The sequence below is a fragment of the Corvus cornix genome, chromosome 5, assembly GCF_000738735.6.
Source record: "Corvus cornix cornix isolate S_Up_H32 chromosome 5, ASM73873v5, whole genome shotgun sequence".
NCBI lineage: Eukaryota > Metazoa > Chordata > Aves > Passeriformes > Corvidae > Corvus > Corvus cornix.
In genome coordinates this window covers 34,345,168-34,361,106 of record NC_046335.1, presented here as the reverse complement: position 1 = coordinate 34,361,106, position 15,939 = coordinate 34,345,168, and the positions used below count along the sequence as shown (strand labels likewise).

Below are 15,939 nucleotides of genomic sequence, written 5' to 3'. Positions count from 1 at the left end.
CAACATTTGCAGGCTTTACTGCTCTGTCAGCCCCATCTGCACATACCTGCTCCTGCAGGATATAAAGCAGAAGGCTGCCCAATACCTACTGTCGTTCCATGAAGCGCTGGTTCTCCGGCAGCGGAAGCGGCAGCTCTTTATGCGGCGAGTGGCAGCCTTGTGGATGTACACGGAGTTCTTCATGATCACAGGCATCTTGGCCTCCAGCTCAGCGTTGCGGATGCACTCTTCAAAGAACTCTGGGGAGAGAACACCACCGTGAGAGTGATGGGACAGACACTCCATGCAATGAACCAGTCACAAGGGACTGCACTCGTTGATGGGCTGAGCCAGGTAATGACGACCTTCATGAACAACAAGCTCCAGAATATCATCAGAATGAACATTTTCTAAGTGACAAAAACCTCCAGTTCCCAACAAATGTATCCTCAAATTTTAGAAGGAACTGCAGCCATCTATTCCACATCAGTAATTCCCACAAGTGCTCATGATTCAACTGCCAAAATGTGATGAACTTTTCGACTCTGAAGCCTTGCTCATCATACTTTCTTTGAAGGACTTCTAAAACCAGTCAAGCCTAACTTGGAAGGGAAGGTGTTGGCAACACCAGCACAGGCACACATGTCCAGGCCATACATCGTAAGGGATTTCTTAATAGCATAGCAAATACTAGCACATAGTTATGTATGTTACAGGCTCCAAGAAAAGCCCCATGTTCAAACTCTGACGTTATTCTGCCCTGATCTGCCACACAAACTGCTTTTCCTGGGCCATTTCCCCTCTTGTGGTCTGACCAGCATCTATTCTGCCATTCCAGTCTTGCTGTTCTCCTGCCTGTTGCTGGTCCCTTGCTCATCATGTGCTAATGTGCCCAAACTCTTCTATAAAGGGCAGAGCAGAGCTGCAGGAACCACTTGGAAGGACTGAGGCAATCTGTACTGGGACTAATGTTAAGGGAAACATTGCTGGTCCCTTATTTTCTCTAGTACTCTGCTCATCAGTACATTTTTACTCTTTTGAAGAAAACATCCCCCAAAATCCAAGGCTGGAAATAGCAGAAGACATTCAGTACCAGTTACTCACTTATGCCCTGTGAAAATCTACTTGAATGCTGAGCTCAGCATATCCACTTAACTCTGTTTTCTTACCATGGCTCTGAGCCAGTGGGATGAAGTTCAGAATGATGCCTGTTTTTCTCAGTTTAGAAATCCTATGTAGAAACTACCAAATAATACTTGTTTTATTTAAATATATATAAATTATAAGTATGTGAATAGATATAAAACCATTTATACATGTATTTATCCCTATTTACCTAAGAGTACTCAGAATACCACAGGACTTTTTGACTTCTCTGTATTGGCCCAGTACATCCAGCCTTCACTGAAAATGAAGCCTTAACTGTACAGACACAGCATCTTCATAACCACTCTCCCTGTACTCTCCCTGTATTCCCTGTACTATTTTGAGCATGGAAAACAAGCCAGACTTCACTCAACTGAAGCTGCTAATGTCAGTTCCTAAGCCTGACTCAAGCCAAATGCCAGGCTAATGTCCCCCAAGAGAACCCAAAAAGACTCAACCCAAACAAACAAACAAAAAAAGGCAAAGAAACAGGGATAACCTGTGAGGAACATGACTCTTACACCTGACCCATGGACTGCAGTGCTGGGCTGATGCTGTGATTCAGCTCTGACTAAAGATCCAAACTTCACCTTCTGGTTCACCTATCAGCACATTGCTACAGCAACCATGGGCCTCAAACTGGTAATATTTTTGTAATCAAGGCTGAGAAAATAAAGCCTTAAGGGGAATCAGAGGACTCCTTATAACTCAGACCTAGTCAGTAGTCAGTTTCCCTGAAGCTGTTTGCCTCACCTTCCCTGTTTGACATTTTGGGAAGTATTTGCTCATCTCTAGGTTTGTCTTCCACCCAACAGAGAAGGCTGGAATAATTTCAACCTCCTTTGAGGGCAAAACACCAATTACCTGCATAGCACATTATGGCTCCTCAAAGGGGAGGTGTGGTGGAGGCACAGGAAGTTGGGAGACCACACTGTGTGCAACTTTGCTAATTTGGAATCTTCTTTTAGTGTCTGGGAAAATGGGTAGAAGTATTTCCTCTCTTGAATTTGCTCATCAGTAGAGAGGACGGATGACTAACTTACTTCTCAAATTACTGACATCTGCTTTCATCTTCTTCTCTTTCTCCTTGTTGCAATCCAGAGAATTTAGGCCTTGCTCCAAGCTCTGCAATGCTTCCTCAGCTTCTCTCAGTCTCTTCTCCAGATCCATGCGTACCTTCACCTCAGCCTGAGGAAGAAAATAAGAACTGAAAACCAGCTTGTTTCTCAGTAATCATCCTGGTAACTCACAAGGTCTGTGAGGGACTTGCCATGGATGAAAATGAAAGGACAACAGTGATGGAAATCCTAGAAATATTGCAAGGCAACATAAAAGTTGTTCCTCATGTCTTCAGACAGCATCTGAAGTCCAGACTATTTTAGTAATTCTCCTTTACTCTGACTTCATTTTTCACAGTTTTCCTCCCATTATATAAACCATATGGAATCAGAGATGGTATTTTAACACATGAATTTGTGCTAATGCAAGTACTTGCAGCTGAGCAGGAACAGAAGGACACCATTCCAGCTGAGACAGACTTGAGATAAAGGCAGTCAATTCCCACAAATGGGTGTACAGTGCTTAGTTTCAGAAACAAAATACAAGAGAAGTTAGAAATACAGTACTAGTTTAGCAAAGGAGAAAGACTACACAGCTTAGGTCAACTTAGCTTTACTTTGGCCAAGTAGAAGGTTACAGGATAAGAAAATATTGGAGGTGCAGGAAAAAGAATCACGCAGGAGGTTTTTTTGGACAAAATATTTGTATAAGGAGGTTGAGTGTCAAACAGCCAATTATTAACATAACCTTTACATTATTTCGATTTAAATAAAATATCATACTTTGTCCAGTTACCTTTGCATAGATTAATGTATTGTCTGTTACGAAGGAGGGCTGGTCCCTCAGCTGAATTCCTCCGCTTTTGAACCCAACTTCCTGCAGAGGTTACTGAAGATCAAAAAGTCTTAAGGTTGGTTTTCTGAGCACAAGTGAGAAGGGAAGATGTCTGCTCAGTTCTGCAATGTCCACATTAGCACTTCTTTGAAATCATCTTTATTCTTTATTGTGTCTACTTTCCTCTTTTACTTTTTTTTTATTCCCTCCATCTATAGATTATGCTTTCACAGTAGCAAATAAAAGACTTGTACTGAATGGATTAATCAGGCTTCAGAATACAAAAATAAATAGTAGTGCTACATAGATATAAGATGGCAATTTCATGTGCTACCATGATATCATAGTGCTTTGGGTAGAAAGGGACCTTAAAGATCATCTCATTCCAACCCCTCGGCCATGGGCAGGGATAATTTTCACTAGACCAGGTTGCTCAGAGCTCCATCCAACCCAGTCCTGAACACTTCCAGGGACAGAATACTCACAACTTCTCTGAGCAACTTGTTTCAATGCCTCACCACCCTCACAGTAAAGAATTTCTTTCTAATACCTAATCTAAACCTCTCCTCTTTCAGTTTGAAGCCAATCTCACCTGCCTTATCACTACATGCCCTTGTAAAAATTCCCTCTCCAGCTCTCGTCGACACCTTTAGGCACTGGAAGTGCTAGAAGGTTTCCTTCTCAGAGCCTTCTCTTCTCTAGGCCAAACAGCCCTGAGTCTCTCAGCCTGTCTTCACAGGAGAGGTGCTCCAGCCCTCCAAGCACCTTGGTGGTCCTCCTCTGGGCTCACTCCAACAGGTCGATGTCCCTCCAGAGCTGGATGCAGCACTGCAGGTGGGGTCTCACCAGAGCAGAGCAGAGGGGCAGAATCCCCTCCCTCACCCTGCTGCCCACGCTGCTCTGGATGCAACCCAAGATACGGTTGGCAATATGAAGCACAGCTAATGAGGCTTTGTGACCACAATGTGAAAACTAAATAAAACCAAGAGTTTGGCTTGATAGGGAATGAAGTGAAAGGGAAAATGGGAGTGCTCTGGGCCCAGGGACATCAATATGCAACATATGCTGGGGATACCTTGAGGTCTCTCTCTGCCTGCTGTTTCTCTGCAGTCAGCTCCGAGAGTGAGTTCTGCAGCGCTTGCGACTGGGAAGAGTAAAACTCCCGCTCCTCCTCCAGTGCTCGGGACCGCTCCTCATTCTCCTTCATCCTGGTGCATGGCACAGCAAAGAAAGATGACCATTCCCACCCCAACACAGCTCACAGGAAGGAAAGGAGATCAGTATCGTGGTGGGGCATGTTTAACTACCTTACTGCCCAGAGCAGAGAGATGCTAACAGCAGTGCTGTGTGCTCCACTCCAACAACACAGACATTGCTGGAGAAAGCCAGGTGCACAGTTCTTGAATGGAACATTCTCAGCTCCCAGATGAGGCCCAGGAGCACCAAACACTCCTTATGGACAGGCCACGAACACCTTCACATGCCCAGGTCCTGGTTTCAAAGGAGCAGGCCCAACTGGGAGCAAGTTCAGCTGCCCTGCCTCACTCTGTCTCCTTTGAAGCATTTGTAACCTGAACTCCTGCCACAGGAACCAGACAAGCTTCCGAACTTGTCTGGTGCTGGCAACCAAAAAGCAAGTCAGCAGACAGTCACGTCATTTGGCACCACTAAGCCTGAGCAGAAGTGCCCTCTTTCCCCACTTCACCTTTTCTCTGCCAGGAGTTTCTCCTGCAGAAGTTGCTGCATCTTCTCTTCAATCTGTCGCAGGCTGCAGTGCAGTCCCCAGATGGGACTTTGCTCCTTGCTGGGGCTGGTTGGAGGCGGGACCTGGCTCTCATTTTCTTCCAGCATCTCCAGCATTTGTTGTTTTTCCAGGGAGAGCTCCTTGAAGAAGGACAGAGATTGTGAGTATCAGCCAAGTCTAACATTTCTGCTCCTGTTCCTGCCTGGCTCTTCCTTACTGAGTCCCTCCGTCCTTACATCCACATGCCTCACTCAGGTTAAACACAGGAATAATAAAATTTGGGTTTCATTTCATACCTGCTTCATGGGGAGCAAGCCTCCACCATAGCCTTCGCTACGAAGGGGTGAACCAGCAGGCTCCTTTGATGTGTTATGCTAGTAAGGACACAGCTCAGGGACTGGAACCTTGTGCTTCCCTGCTGCATCACAGATGCAGCTTCCCTGCCTTCCCTGCTCGGCTTGCTCCTTAGTGGGAACTGGAGGCACCCCCTCTGTGGTACTTCTAACTGCAGGCAATAGGACACAGCATGCTGTTTGCCTGTGAAGTGTTCAGTGTGCAGCTAGGGCAGGAATGGTACTTCCATAGCTTTCCAGTTCTTTTCTTCATACCCATAACTGCAGGCAATGAGAAGAGCCCAAAGGAACAGATTTTTGGACAAACTTGCAGGATCTGACACAAACATTAAGGATGACCTTGCAGCTTCAGAATGCCAACTGTGTGGAAATTTCACAAATATACATTTAGAAAAGACACTTTCCACAAATCCACCAGTAAGGAAAGATTTTAATACCTCAAGACACTGTTTCCTAGATTTCCATGTAGTACATTATTTCCTCGGGAATCATGCTCCCTTCTGTGAACAAAGAATGCCCCTCTGCTGCTTCAAATTCTACCAGACAGTCAGGAGGTCCAGTAGGCTCTTGTCCAGCCTGCTGTCCAGAGCCAGTCTGTCAGCACAGCAGGATATGGGCAGCTGTGGCTGTCTACAGTCTGAAAACAGTCCACGATGAAGATTCCTCAGCCTCTCCTACTGCCTGCCTGCCCATCTGGTGAAAATTCTCTCCCTAGTGTTCCACCTAAGCTTCCCAAACTGCAACTTATTATGGTTATTGTCCTACCACCATATCACTTGGTACTGCTGAGAAAATTTTGATTCAGCTGTGCTCTGTGTCATTTCTCATCCTTTTCTGCAGGGGATTTTGGTGTTCATATCAGCTACCAAATGAGCCTGTTCATCTGTACAGCACTTCAACTCTGGCATTAGCAGATGTTGGATTCATTCCATGGGATAGCATTGCTTTCAGACCAAAATGCTGTCACTCAGAGGGGAGGAGTGGTCACTCACCTCTAGGGTGTTCTGTAAGGACTGTGTCAGGCTTCGCAACTCTTTCTTTTCTTCCTCCACTCCTTTAAGGGAGCGGGCTGTGAGCTCCAGCTCCCTAAAGAAGCAAAAAGGGTGACAGCTATTGCAGGGGAACAATCGCCCCACAGACCGTGCCCAGACCGCGCCCAGGCCATGCAGGCTGTGGGTCTCTGGTGCAGGACCTGCAACCATCAGTTGGTACAGCCAGTCCTGGAGAGCCAGGAGTTTGCCTGGAAGCATCACATCCTGCCTTGGACACACTACAGGTGTCCAGGAACTTCATTGTGCCTCCTGATCATCAAACCCACCCCAACAGTTACTGTGCTTCTCCAGCAAGGGCAGAGCCATGGTTGCAACTGAAAGAGCTCAGACAGGGCAGCCACATCTAAGCAGAGCCTATGAGAACAAAAATGGTTTGCAAAATCACACTGGCTTTTCTGAGATGTTATTTAGGGAGAAAAAAGGGGGAAAAAACCGAGGACCATAGCAAAAAATGCCCTTTCAACACTCAGGGCAAAGCACTTGGATCCTTCTCTTTCTAAATACATTTGCTGCTCATATTTTTCATAGTTAACGTTTAAAATGACAAAACTAGTCTTGGTGAGGCAATATCATACACCCATTGTGATTCAGCTGATGGTGGAAATTCAGATCCAGGTGTCTGGACCGCACATGGCTGCTCAGTCAATTGAGCTAATTGCCTCTCTGAAATCCTATCTTGCACCTGTCCATTGCCATGCTACCCCAACTAATCTGGGTGTTGCTTGTGTCCCAGCCCTTTGAAATTAAATTGCTGGAGGCCTGAGTGCAAAATGAAACTAAGCTGTATTCTATTGGTCACACAAGCAATAGCAAATGCAGGTAAAGAGCCCACAACCATTCCTGTTTAGGTCAATGTACCATCTCCTTCCTACATGCACAAAATAGGTGGATTTTACAGACTGTTTTGCTTCACCACCACAGCAGCACTTTTGCCCGGTGTGTTTGTTTGTGTCCTTTTCCTGCCCTGCTGCTGTACCGTCTGATCTCCTCCTGCTCCAGCCGCAGCTCCCGAACCACCTCTTCAAAACGCTGCTTCTCTGCTTCCAGGATCTGGTTCAGACGCTCAAGTTCCTGCTCCAAAAGAGAAGACAGGAATGTGCTCAGCCAACACAGTTAGGAGAGGCTGTTAACAATGCCTGGGACTTTTAACATGGCATTTAACCCAAGCTCTGTAGAGCTACAGGGTGTCTGATTTCACCACACTTTTGTCTGGGTCGATTAGAAGGATTTGAGGTTGGCTGAGGATTTTCAGACATCCAGAAGTCTCAGCCAGGTTACCAAGCACCTGGAAGTCCCAGACATGCTCCCAGCACAGGTCAGCTCAGCCACATATAGATGGAAGGTCCAAAACTCCCTGCGAATGCTGGACTCACTTGTATGTACCATTTTCAGGCACCCACATGTGCAGGTATAGAAAAGCCAAACAGCCCCAGAATGCGGCAGCCCCAGAACTGCTGTGCCTGAAGTGTGGTACATTTGCCAGCTCAGCCTTTCTTCCCACTCCCCACTGGGGCAGGAAAACAAACCATTCAGTTAAAGCTTTGCACAGTTTAATCAGCCCATCACTATCTTTGTGCTGATAAAACCATGCTGAGAGAGCACCAAATACCACAAGCTGTCCTTCACGCAGTGAAACAGTCTCCTCCCCTAGTCTAGAGAAAGCAGTTCTACTGAGACCTACTGCAGATGGAGAAAGACAGGACCAAAATTCAGCAAGGGTCCCTCTCCTGTCAGGTCCCCTTGCAGCCAGAGCTGCTGTGCAGAACTCCTGCAACAGGCCCATGCCAGTCACAAAACAGTGCTGGCACTGGATAAATTCATGGTAAGACCCTTGCTCCATAGTGCAGGTACATGGTTCAAGCTGCTTTCCCAACATACTACTCTGAAGCCTTCAGGCTCCCAAGAGGGTGAAACCACAGTTCAGTGAGCTCTACATTCAGTCCTTCACAACATCAAACTCCTTCAAATGAGCCCAGTGCCATCTGCTCTTCGTGGGCAATGGAGTTACTGTGCATGCCTTTGGAAGGGCAGAGATTTGTTCCAGGATCTTCAGATAAGCTCATTTCCCTCCCTGTGGCTGTGCAGCAGGCTACCCCACCAGAGGGAGATGTCTCTCTGCAAAGGCAGAAGTTGCTTAGCCCTAAGCAAGTGTCCAAGCCACTTTTGGATTTTAGCTCTCCAGAAATGTATGCAAGAAAAAATAGGCCTAAGAAGCCTAGGTCAGCATTGCCATCTTTTCCTAAGGAGAAGCAACAGTCATTTTGGATTAGCTGGAGAAGAGCACGAGGCACTTTGCGAGGTTGTAACATGGTGGTCTATATCCATGCAGACTTGCCTACAGCATAACGGGATGATCCACTTGCACAGCTGTCTTGCTGTGACTTTATCATGGTGCTCTAAGAATCAGTAGAGATTTGGTGTAAACATGAGGATGTGCTACTTTTATTATATTAAGGAATTATAAGCTAGGAATAGTTTGAAAAACAATTATAAACTTGATAAAGCAACCTGGCCTAGCAGAAGATGTCTCTCCCTGCCCATGGCAGGGGGGTTGGAACGAGATGATCTTTAAAGTCCCTTCCAACCCAAACCATTCTATTCTAAGGTAAATTAAGGTATAATAGTCACATCTAGGGGAGTGCTCTCTTGATTTTTCCCTAGTGCAACATTTCTTATTCTTCCCATCTCTGTTGTGTCCAAAGAACAAACCACACTGGTTTTTTGTGCTCCTTGTTTCTCACAACAGTATCCCTATGCTAGAACAGTATCTGTTTACTTGCTTTCTAACTGTGGAGATGGGTCTTAATTGCCACCATCTGCTTGAATCTGTCAAGTAACAATTGTGTTATTCAATCCAGTGAGTATGAATTTCATTTGATTGATCTTCCTCCCTGGTCCCCCTGGAGACATAATCACAAACCCACTGCATGGAAAGTAACAGGGAAAGGGAGCAGGGATACACCTCCACAACCCATCTCATGACACAGATCTTATTCCTCTCTTCATCCACAGGGCCCAGAGGTTGCCTGGAGACTCTTGTGCCTCCACAAGCCTCTCTCCCTGAACTTGCCTTCAAACCAACAACTCCCAACCTCTCAGCCCTGCCACACGGCAGTTGAAGGAAATTGGATTGTGATGAACTCACCTCTTTTTGCTCCCTCTGCAGACATAGCTCTTCTGTTTCTTCCATTAGTTTATCTGCAAACACACAAAAGAAGTCCAAGCACAGAGAAAAACATTTTATATCCTCGGGATATTTACAAACAAGAAATGCTGACTTTTTGAAGATTGAAAATGCAGCATTCCCTATTCCTTTGTATGTATCTGTCTGGGAGGTTCCAAAGACTGAGATGGCACTAATGGGACGTTCTGTAACTTCCCTCCTGCCAAATAACTTAATAAACTAAACAACCATATTGCTTTGTACTCCTTCTAAGGTTTCCTCTCAATGTTCTTAAAGAACATTAGTGAACCAACCTTCACCATCCTCTAGCTGAGTCAGGAAAATATTCTTATCTCTGCTTCACAGATAAGGAACAAGGCATAGAAAGGTCAAGTGAGTGCAGAGGGTCACACAACATGTAGCAGCAGTCAGTTTTCCTGCAGCTCCGTGTCCCATCCTCACCTGCCTAGCACATCATCCCCTCCTTAACCCTCTGGGCAGCACTGCCAACTCCCTATTGTCACCTTGGGGTGTCCCAGCCAAGCCCAGAAATCAATCCCTAACTTGGCCACAAAACTGCTGCTGTACGGAGCAGTTCCCCTCAGCATCAGTTGCTCTGGTGCACTGAAGACACACACGCCCAGCAGAGGCTGTGCTCTGGCCCTCACCCTGCAGCCTGATGCACCTGTGCTGTGCTAGGCTCCAAGCTCAGAGGCTCTGCCTTGGGCAGCTTCCAGCCACGCTTACAGGAACCCAGACAGAAACGCTCCTCATGGCCAAGCCTCGGGTTTAGCTCTCAGCTCTGCCACCTGGCTGCCACAGGAGCAGGGGCAGATTCACCACAGCACTTTTATCTTCCTCATGTCAGGCAAGTGGGATGCTACTGGTTTCCCTGAGAACCTGACAAAGTTACTGCTGCTGGCAGGATTACTACTGCTAGCAGGAATGCAAGCCCTGGACTTGATGGGCTTCTGTAAAGTCCATGTCTGCTGTGAAACCTGGATCCCATCTGGGTGGAAGGTAAATCAGTGTGGATTCAAGAAATTCCCCAGAGCAGTGTTCCTCCAGAGAACCTTGACCAGCTGCCAGCAACAGTGCCTGACCTCAAAGCTTGACTGCAGGATGGACACAGATCATTGAAGGTAAGGCTAATGAGGCAGAAGTGATAGTTCTTATATAGAAGTAGACAGATCCTGTCAAAAGAAAGTAGACAACTATGACAATTGACCAGTTCTGAATGTTCTTGTCATGGACCAAAGAATCCAGTGAAAAATATATTTTATATTCCAAATATCTCCTGTTTGCCACAGAATGTGTATTCCTCTATTCCTTCATCACCTTTTTTTTCATTGTACTAAAGACCTCTTTAGTCTTTTAAGCCCTTTAGTTTGTGCTGGTGGTTGCAAAATAATGTTTTGATGAAACTTTCCTGTTTCTAATTTTCCTCCTGTTTCTGTTCCTTCAGGTCCTCCTCTCGGGATCCCCTGTTTTTCCTTTGTCAGGTGTGGAAACACTTCTCCCTGCCTGCCTCATGTACAAGCCCATCCATCACCTCACATGTGTGAATGGTGCTCAGATAGACAGAGTGAATATGCCTTCATACTTGAGTTATGATCACTGTTACATGTGAGACCATATAGTGAGATCAGCCCTGATCAGTGTGGATGCAGAAATGCAAAAAGCTCCTCAAGACTCCTCCAGTGGCTTGATTATTAGGAGTAGATACCATTAGCTCCTGCTCAAGGCATCACCAACCTGAAGCACCCAAATTCCTGCTATATTGTTTAAAGAAGGTAACTCTCCAGACAAGTCACTGGGCCCACACTTCTGACCAGCAGCCCCTAGGTCAGAAGGTCTATTAGACCTGGGTAATGCTCTTAGAGGGCATCTGGGTTAAAACAGCTACTCTCCCCTTGGCTCTTGCTACAGGCAATGTGGGGAAGAGATAACCGGACCTCCCAAGGCAGTCAGAGCGTCCAAGATACCAGGCCATGCAGAGGCTGGTTCCTAAATAGGGGATTTGACAACATAACCTACCTCTCTTCATACCTAAATTATTTTACATTCATCTGGAGCAATTGTTCTTTCTCCACTGTCTACAGAGAGAGCACTGACAAATTAGCCACTGCCATTAGATACCTCAAACAAACCCATGTAAATGCTCCCACTTCCAATGTGAGCAGTGTGAGTAAACACAGAGCTGAAGTAGAGTAAGACCAAAAAACCCACCAGCTAGGTGAAGAAAACTCATGCATGAAAAGCTGTGACCAGCCTCAGAAGTATCAGTGCTGTCTGATTCTGGGAGACAAAGGTATTGTCTGTTTCCCTGTGAGCAGCTGAAACCAGCACATCCAAACATCTCAGGGGTGGCAGATATTTGTACAGATGAGCCATGCAGGACTGCAGCATGTTGGCCAAAGCACATTCCTCCTTCACGCTCCACACACATGTCCAGATCCCACCTTAACTTTTGCATGTTTTGACTCCCTTCAGACCTGAATTTCAGCTGCTGACTACTCAAAAGCTTCATCCAGTGAAAACCTGTAGCTGCTTGTCTTGACCACACTGACAACTCCAGGAAAAGCAAAATTACTATTTTGGCTTTTATGGCTTTTCAAAGCAAGAGTTTCCTACCTAAATATTCCTGTTTCTCCTTGGCCAGCTGTAGTCCTTGAGCTTCCAGGCTCTCGATCATGGCTTCTCCCAGCTGGGCATTCTTCCAGGTCCTAGGGAGAGCAGACAGAAAGCAGGCAATGTAAGAGAGCTAAGGGTCCCTCAGGCTAGGACAGGGGATTCAGCCCAGCAAACTACCAAGGAATTCAAACATGCAGACTCTTATCAGTTGGGACAGCAATTCCCTAAATTTTTTCTCCAAAAATGAATTAGAGAAATTTCCCTGGCATTCAGTAATTTTTTTTTTTTTAATACATGAACTGTATGTCAACACCTCACAGCTATTCAAATGGTTCTTTCAGTGTTTTGGAGATTTCTACACTGAGCTTAATTTTAAGGGCTCTCCAGACCAATCCAGCATATCCACAGCCTCCAACTGCAACAGGATGTAAGTGGAAGCCTTTAAATGACAGGCTTTAGAACCTGATTGCAGCTTTTAACTCTAATAACTTCCCACTGTCAGTGATATTGTCTTCTGCAGCTTTTCCAATATTTTGCTGTTAGAGTCACTCTTCCCCTTCAGACTTCACCCATTTATTGAATCCTTCTTATGGCCTTCTACCTTCAGGCTTTCTGGTATCCATCATCCATCCTGGAACAATCAATCCTTCCTCTGCTAAAGCTGTAAGCCGCTAGGACTTGGTGTCTGGCCCTACACTGTGAGTCAAGTGCTTTTTCCCGACAATGAAGAACCAGAGATAAAAGCCAGACAAGATGCTGGCAAGTAGGGAATGTTAAAGGAAGCAGGCATATTCAAAGAGCACCTTATGTTATTGTAGGACCAGAGTATCTCAACATCTCTTAAACACTTTATGAAGCCAAGCTACAAAAAGTGCCTGTGGAGCAGATGCCCATTACTGATTGAGTTGACAGACAGGATAGGCTTTAATACAGATATTAAACACCAAGGGCAAGGACACACAAACCAAAAACAGAACCAGAAATGGAGTTTGCTGCTCACTTCTATTCATGTTTCATTAGAAAAAATATCTACACATATAAAATGCATAACATTAAAACATACATAAAATTTATTTCAATCTGTTTATATAGATGTGCATACAGGGACAGCAATTGTTGCCCAGAAATTCTGCCATCTTTGTTAACTCCTAAGGGATCTTATTAATATTAAATATCTGCAAAGCTTCCTGTACTGGGCCTCTTTGTGAAACATTTGAAATTGTAGCTTTTTGGAAAGTGTTAATTTGGCAATCTCTTATTTCAAGGCAACCTGTACTTTGTCTCTTACAAAAGCCAGGCGAATAAATTAAACACACACCACCCCAGGGACCAGGCAGCTCACAGCTCCAGCAGCCCAAGCTCTTTGCATATAGATGTGTTTCTTGTCAGCTAATGAGGATATTTCTAAAGTAGAGAGGAAACTAAAACACTAATTTAAAAGGTGCTGTTTTGCCCACAGGTAAACATCTTCATCTTGAGTGAGAACACGTAGGTGTGAATGTGTTTTTTCACTAACAATCCTTGTTAAAGGATGAATCTGATCCCAGAGAAGCCAACAGCAAACAGGTCAAGATGGGAGTGGGGGGAACGACAGAGTTTATCGTATGATTACATGGAGAGCTTCAAAACAGCTAGAGCCTCTAAGGTGTCTGTTTACAGATTCACCTTCTCAGTGCTCCCTTCCTTCCCCAGACTAACAAGACATTTCCCTGTTACTCAAAGGTTACTACACCCACTGCTGTGTGACTTAGAAAATGCACTCATATCACTGTGTAGCATTTAAGCGTTTATTCCTTCATCTGCTGGCACCAGTGCCAGTGTAACCACAGCTACAGGGAGGTACAGGCTGTGACTTCAGCTGAGGGGCAAGCAACAGCTTTCTTTAGTCTGTATTTCTTGCCAAGTGAGTTTCCATCAGAAAAAGCTACACTGCTTAAAGTATCAGAAAGCACAGGGCCAGGAAGGCTCATGGGACAAGTAGGAAGCCCCTGCCTGACAAAAAAACCAAACCCAAAGCTGTAGAGAACCTCCATCACATATATATCTCAATCACTGTCTGTTCCAGTCCTTTTGCAGCACTGGGAATATCTCTTTAGCTTTGGCTGCATTTTACCTTTCTTGGGAGCACCCACAGCCAATTTTTGGAGACACTTTGCATGTTATAGTCCGCAGGACATAAGTACCATGTTATTTTTTTTCTCCCACATTGCCCACCAACTTTACTTTTTACCAGTTCAGGGAAGGCTGATGTGGACAGAGAGAGTGTATGTGTGCCCCTGTCCCCCACTACCAGCAGCAAAGCCTTTCTGGGTGGAAGGAGAGCCTGGCAGTCTGGGAGTCAGGCCTTCGTGCATTTCCAAAAAGCTTTCACGATCTGGCAAGTGTGGTAAGTCCAAGCCACAACACATTAGAATCGTGGGGAGACCATCAGTTCCCCTCCACAGTGAATTCCCTATCAGGGCAGGAAACTTGGAAAGGAGGGAAGAACTGAAGGGATCACCGAGCAGACTGTGATGGTGGAGGCAATAACCAGTTGTGCAGGCACATAGACATGACCCACCCCAGATGTAAAGAGGCAGTGGACAAAATTGAAACAAAGGACAGAGGATACTTCCCAGCCTAGGTTTGTTTTTCCTCTTTTGCCTATTTCCATATCTCAGTCTATGGAGTTTGTTCTGGGACTGGGTTTTTTTGGTTTGGATTTTTTTGTAGTTGTTGGATTTGTGGGTTTTTTTTGGTTGGGGTTTTTTGAGGTTATTTGTTTGTGGGTTTTTGGTTTTTTGGGGTAGTTTTTTTGGTCAGCTCTAAATAACGATAAAAACAGCAGGATGATCACAACTAAGTGCTGCGGTACCACTGGCAGTACAATGTCCATCTAGGAACAAAAGGATTATAACAGGTTGCCTAGAATAATTCAACTGTGTTCTTTTAGCTTTTCTATTCACTGCAGATGAATTTATTGGCCCATGCTGGCCTTTCTGACTGCTGTTTAGCTCCCAACCTGACCCCGTTAAATCACATAATCTGTGCTTTTCCTCACATGCAGGCTACCATCAGCATTGATGAGACTGGCACTGGAGCTGCACCACTCTCTGATGCAGGAACAGAAGCAGAGAGGGGAGGGAAGGTGTCTCAGGCAGATTTTCAGCTAGGTGCAGGTGGTCTGCTGTATGATAGCAGCCCCTCTCTACTTCTGTTCTAAATGCTACTGCTGGAATATTGAAGCATGGACTAGAGAAAAGGCTGGCTCTGTGACAAATGCAGCAGTGCAGGGCTTACTTGTGAGTACCTCTCCCGAGTTGTGCTGCCTTCCTCCTTCCCTCCCACACACACCTGAAGGATGAACTTGGTCCCAAATTATTGCCCTTGGCAATAGTTGAGCTTAACATTGGTGGACGCAAGTGCAGACCTGTGCTATTCAATAAAAATCTCCAAACTGCTCAAGGGCTAACTAACTCTGTCACTTTTCCTCTGTAGTGGCCAAGGCTGCTCATGCCAAGGGGGTGGCAGACCTCTGCCTTGGGTCTTGTGTCCCATGGGACTCCTGCTCCCATGAAATTTCAATGGACAGCCTTGTGTTGCAGTTCATACACTACCAGGGAGGTAACAGCTTCCCCCAGCACCAAAGCCAAGCACACTGCAGCAGCACAGAGCTTGGCTTGGGATGATCCACCATAACACTGGGTTCCCCATTTATTACAAACCAAAATTTTGAGCCTCACAACATTGCAATTAACTGAGATACTGCCTTAGCATGTACACATACATGCACACACTGGTATTACAAGTTAAACAGCTTTTGTCCCTACAGTGACAAGAGACCACCCAGGTTGTAATGCAGCCAGGAAGGGCAGAGCAAAGCATCATTGCTTTAAGCCTCATAGCTGAATGGCAGGCTCTGCCCTACAGACTCAGGAAGTTTCTATATCTCATTTGGGAAAGTGAAATCCCTGTTTAAGTGTTATCTCTTCCTGC

The 15,939-nt window shown here is 45.6% G+C and overlaps 1 protein-coding gene across 4 annotated transcripts in view; it reads right to left on the bottom strand.

Moving 5' to 3' along the window:
* PLEKHD1 (pleckstrin homology and coiled-coil domain containing D1) overlaps positions 1-15,939 on the bottom strand; it is a 38,637-nt gene that overhangs the window by 2,810 nt on the left and 19,888 nt on the right. For 3 of the 4 annotated variants that reach the window (XM_039552019.1, XM_020584045.2, XM_020584047.2), the window contains 8 exons: positions 11,965-12,056; positions 9,313-9,365; positions 7,144-7,238; positions 6,108-6,201; positions 4,724-4,902; positions 4,094-4,226; positions 2,169-2,313; positions 90-239 (listed from right to left, as the gene is read on the bottom strand). In XM_039552019.1, coding sequence (XP_039407953.1) covers positions 90-239; positions 2,169-2,313; positions 4,094-4,226; positions 4,724-4,902; positions 6,108-6,201; positions 7,144-7,238; positions 9,313-9,365; positions 11,965-12,056 — 941 coding nt within the window. Of the gene's footprint in view, positions 1-85; positions 240-2,168; positions 2,314-4,093; positions 4,227-4,723; positions 4,903-6,107; positions 6,202-7,143; positions 7,239-9,312; positions 9,366-11,964; positions 12,057-15,939 lie in introns of all 4 variants that reach the window. The other variant, XM_020584046.2, reaches the window with a different exon arrangement.